Source organism: Atta colombica, unplaced genomic scaffold (genome assembly GCF_001594045.1).
Source record: "Atta colombica isolate Treedump-2 unplaced genomic scaffold, Acol1.0 scaffold121, whole genome shotgun sequence".
Lineage (NCBI taxonomy): Eukaryota > Metazoa > Arthropoda > Insecta > Hymenoptera > Formicidae > Atta > Atta colombica.
This window is the reverse complement of record NW_017259208.1, coordinates 1,133,739-1,139,177: the sequence shown is the minus strand read 5'-3', so window position 1 is coordinate 1,139,177 and position 5,439 is coordinate 1,133,739. Positions and strand designations below refer to the sequence as shown.

At 29.7% G+C, this 5,439-nt stretch overlaps 1 protein-coding gene across 3 annotated transcripts in view; it reads right to left on the bottom strand.

Moving 5' to 3' along the window:
- Positions 1-3,974: 3,974 nt before the first annotated feature.
- LOC108694685 (beta-1-syntrophin) overlaps positions 3,975-5,439 on the bottom strand; it is a 21,363-nt gene continuing 19,898 nt past the window's right edge. For all 3 annotated transcript variants that reach the window (XM_018204327.1, XM_018204326.1, XM_018204325.1), the window contains 2 exons: positions 5,030-5,376; positions 3,975-4,631 (listed from right to left, as the gene is read on the bottom strand). In XM_018204327.1, the coding sequence (XP_018059816.1) occupies positions 4,580-4,631; positions 5,030-5,376 (399 nt within the window). In that variant the 3' untranslated portion in view covers positions 3,975-4,579. The remainder of the gene's footprint in view (positions 4,632-5,029; positions 5,377-5,439) is intronic.

Sequence of the window (5,439 nt, the reverse complement as noted above, 5' to 3'; positions counted from 1 at the left end):
TTTTTATATAAATTCTTGTATAAATTGTATAAATCTTGTATAAATTTTTATTAGATAATATTTTTAGTAAATTAATATTCTTAAGAGGGAAGAAATTTAAAAGTATTGAATAAATGATATATACATCTCAAATTGTATTGTATTAAATTTTCTATTTTATTATCTGAAATTTTGAGCGGTTGACCAGGCTTCTCGATTTTTATACAAGTTTTCGTTTTTAAACGTATCGTTCTCTAATACACTGTAGTCGACGCGCCGTCCGTGAAACAATGTAGTTCGTAACGACGAACTCGTCGGTGTGCCTTATTCTTCGCGCCTGCATCTTCTTCCTGTTTTTCTCTTCGCTGCCTCTTCGTGTTTGCGGCAGTCGCGTTCATCGAAGATGCTATTAAATTCAGCGCCATGCCGTCGCGACGATAGCGCGCGCTTTGTCTCGCCCGCTTAACTCTATATCTACCGTTCCTTTCTCGCACGCATAGGATTGACTAGGATAGACACAATTGAGAATTTCGCATCGTTATACAATACGGAAAAATGAGAAATTATGTTTCAAAATTATCCACAGCCTTGAAATCTTAATTGATTTTATTAATGGTTTTTTTTTCCAAATAAAAGCTTAGTTCAATTTCGAAAAAAATTGATTTTTTCGTTAGGCTTTTTTCAAAATAGTTGATATAAAATAGAGGTTAAAATACAGAAAGCATTTATAATTTTAATTTGATTTATATGTATATAAATTGAGTATAAATATATGTATATTTTTAATGGGGTAAATTATTAATATAATATTACAATTACAACATTATAATAAATCCAATATGATTGTCATAAACACTAAAAATGTTATTAATGTAAATAAATCTAGTATTATATATAAATAGAGATTTATACAGAAGTTGTGAACATATTGTAGCTTTAAGGTCGTTAATTGTGAATTAGTTGTAATATTAAAAAGTTCAAAATAGCGAATTAAGTAGTGGATACAAAATTTAAAAATGTTTAATTTTTGATAAAAATCATAAAAGTTTTCAAGGTCGTTGATTACAAATCTGAAACCAAAGTTGTAAAATTTAAAATAACGTATTCAATATAATAAATGCCTAAATTAAAAATATTTTTTTATTTTTTACTTTTGTGAAAAATCATTTATGGTTATGACTTTAGAATTACAATTTTTATCCTTTGAACTTTTTGATTCAATTTATTTCGATCTATTCATTATTTTGAAATGTGATTCCCCTCCTTTTCCTTGTTTCTTTCCTTCTTTCCCTTTATATTCTATGTGTGAGGACGGAAATAGAGAGTATTCATATAATGCATAAATATTAGTGTGTTAACTTAAAAGATAAGTAAGAAATCGTTCAAAATTTTGAATATGTCTTTCAACATTGTATGCATAGATTCGATTATGGAATGTATATTGCCATATATATCTTATCGGCTATGTTTTTGTAAGTGAGCTGGAAGAGAATAAATAATGGCGATGAAGGAAACCAAAAAAAAAATGTTCAAGGGAATTTTGAAAGCAAATAAGTCTAGATATGTAGATAGAAAAAGGTTCTAGATTATCCATCAATAACGGAAATACGGCGAGAAATTTTTTCAGAGACTTTAACATGATTCAAGGATAACTGGTGTTGAGGAAGTTCTCACTCAAAGATTTAGAATTATTCTGCAGGAAACACACGCACACTTGCTTGTGAAAAATAAATACTGTTAAATTTAAAAATTATTTATGCTTTTAAAACTGCAAAACTATAAATTAAATTTTATTTTTGATACTACATGCCTGCTTTGGTATACAAATTTTTTTTCATGGGAGAAAATTATAGATTCACATTTATTATTACCAATCGGTGAGTTATCTGAAGAAGTACAGGAAGCATGTAACAAAAATTTCAAACAATTTAAAGAGTCTACTCTTGAAAATATTAAATGTAGAAATGACAACAAATGACGGTATAATTAAGAAGCTTTAACTTCGTCTGATTCTTACATAAATAGCCAGCGGAAAGAATGGAAACGCCCTTCAAAAGCTGTTAACGATGAAGCTCAAAAGTCATTATCGGACTTTTGTGATATGTTTGTGAAGCAAATATTGTCGTACAAGAGAATAAGTATAGCCATTACAAATACTTGCGTAATAAGATAAATATAATTACTCAGAATATTCGCGCAAATAATCAATCTTAAAAGCTGTAATATCAATTTTCACAGAAATAAAAAATATTTTTAATTTAAGTTTTATTCGTCATAATGAATATATGTATCATTTTGAATTTTGCAACTATACTTAGATTATCTGCGACATCAAGATTATACATGTACTAATTTAATTTAGTACAAATTTAATTAAAATTATAAAATAACTTTTTTTCAGTTGCTATTTTACATCTGCTTTTTTAAAAATATGCTTATATCTCAAAAATTGATTGATAACTTTTTTAAAATTGAATAAGCTTTAATTTAAAATATTAAAATCAATTAAGATTTTGAAGATAAAATATGATTTTTCATTTTTCTCTCATGTGTGTCATCCTGTTGCCGTTGTACATTAACTTATTTTCAATAAATTTTCAATAAGTATTTATCTTTATCAATATATAAATAAAACACAATACACGCTAGTAAAAACATGTTTAAAAAAGGAAATAACTTTATATAATTTTTGCGTATTATATTGGTATCCAAAGAAAGTTTAAAAATAAAAAATTTTTCAATGTTTTTAAGTGTTAATATCTCTAGATCATCGACACATATTTTAATGATTTAGTTAAATCATTTGCAATCGACCTTTTAATCCTTTGTTTGCAATCTTAATCTTTTTTGCTCAAAGTCGCAAGTGAAATTTTTCTCTCAAATTTCATCCTCATTTTTTCTCAAATTTTAAGTTTTATTAAATCAACATTTAAAAAAAAATTATTTGGTAATGTAACAAAGATGTTGGAGAGTAATCTGAATTTTTCTATATTTTTTGAAAGTTTATTAGAACAATAAAAAGTTTGGGCTAAATAAAAAACTTAGATTGCAAAGGCTTAAAAAAGATTTATAATAAAAAAGGATTAAAAAAGATTTATAAGAGTACTCATAGGTATAACACATTTCCAAATTTTCGATATCAAATAAAATTATAAATTAAATATTTCTTGTTTAATTTTTTATTCAAAGTATAAGGACACAATATAAATAAAATTTCCATTTTCATTGCAAAATAATTGAAATAATCATTTCTTATTAATCTGATTTCTATATCTATAAAATATGTGCCGATAATTCAGAGACACCCTATATGCATCGGTAAGAGCAGGATCAGCCTGAACTTGATGTGCCAGCGTAGGGTTATCTTCTCGTTAAAATGTATATACGCCAGTCTCTTCGTACTCGTCTACTTCCCTACTATACACGCAAGAAGATGAGCGCGATTTTCAACAGATACGCATAATATCTTGAGTTTTCTGTTTCTATCGGATAGATAATTGCGCGTGTTCACACAATCTGGACACGCCCGCACACACACACGATTTTCATTTCTCTCGTTTTCAGGTAAACCCTGTGATTTTCGTTCGTTATAAATATTGGCGTTGATAAGAATAGCGATATAGGTAATGGCAATTCCATATGACATGTGCCGCATATGCGTAACTATCGCTACGCATGCACGTACGCATTTTATGGCTGGCAAAATGTATCTCTTTTTCGCCGTTAGAATTAATCGATCCGATGAATCTATCGCTTATTTCTTGAAGATACGCTCCTCGTGAAGTTATCTTCATGTGCGTATAGAATTTCAGCGACAAACAACCTCGGAAGGTTTTTCGTTTTCTCAATTATATCGAGATCGCCGCGAATCATATTATATAATACTTAAAGTTCTTTTAAAGATTTCGTTCTTTTTTAATGTTCATTATTTTACTATCATGTTTTTGATCAAAATTCAAGTATTCAAAATTAAAATATGTATAATAATGGGATAATGTAATGGACAGGATGGAGATTAAATGGGAAAACTTGACGCGCGATGAGATCTGAAAATTTATTACTAAAATTGGAATCAGTATAATTTTGATGAGTTTCGATTTTGATAGAACGGAGACACAAAAGTGTCCATTCGTTTGTTCATTCGGGATAAAGAAACGCAATATACATAACCGGCATAAAGTATATTTCTTCATCCCCATAGCATTCAACTCATCAAGATTATATCGATTTTTCTGCTCAAATGATCTTGATGACGTTCAATGGAATTGCATTATTGCTGATAAACAATTCCGACGACACAAGACAATTCCGAACACAAGTTATTTTGTTTTAGCGTTAACTTTTATTTGAACAATTTAACGTAACGTCACTGTTAATCAGCACAGTGATGATCATGACGGTGAGACTTAATAATGTTGTTGAAATGAAAGAATCTTGGCAAACATCCACGAGCGTGTGGTGATCGTCGAGGTAACAACGGCGATCGTCGCGAATAATCCACAACGTGTTAGGAACCGGAAACGGATACGGACGAGGATTTCCTTGGACGATCTTCGCTACTGCGACTCGTTGGATTCATCGTAGGGCGGATTGTTTCGCATCAACCTATTTTTATCCACCGATCAATCGAATATTCAAGGGCGGCCAACCATCTGAAATAATAGTAGAAAATTATTTTCGGTAGACACTAATAATAAGGAAAATAAACGTCAAAAGTTTTAATTAATTATTAAATTTTAAAAAGAAAAATATATTACATTTGCATTTATTCTGTATACAAAAAAATAGTCCTAATAATAAGAGTATCTTTATCCAAACATTTATTGCAAAACTTTATTTGTTTATTTGTTATTATTAATCTTAAGTGTTTTTTAAAATAAAATATCATTTAATTGTAATCTTTAAATACAATTAAATTATAATATTGTAGTAAAAAAATATTTTAAATTAATAATACAATAATAAATTTTGTGTAAATGTCCGGATATATGTATATGTCTGTCACGTTTATCTTATTGAAGTTGAAAATGACTGATATCTATTTATTTACCGTTTTTTATCCATTTCTGATTCGCTAGCGAAAATATAGCTCCTTTGCGTGGGATCCGGTGGTTGCAACTCAAAAGCGTGCTTCCTGCCGCCGGAACTCGGAGCGCTGCTATGTACCCTGAAGCCGTGAAGACACGCTACGCCAAATGCTTTGTCGGCATTGGCGTCATCATAGAAATATAGTGCGGCATCCTTCAGCACGCAATATCGCCTGGACCAACCAGTGGGCGAGGACGTTTTCCGCGCGTGTTCCTGTTGTTTGTTCAAATACCCGAAACAATCCGGTCTTTGAATAGCGCACGCAGCCATCTCTCTCATTCTTAGCGAAGAGTCCAGCCAAGTGTCAATCTGATGAAAATATTGAGTAGTTATTTAAAAACTTGACTAAATAAATGAGAAAAAGTAAACAAT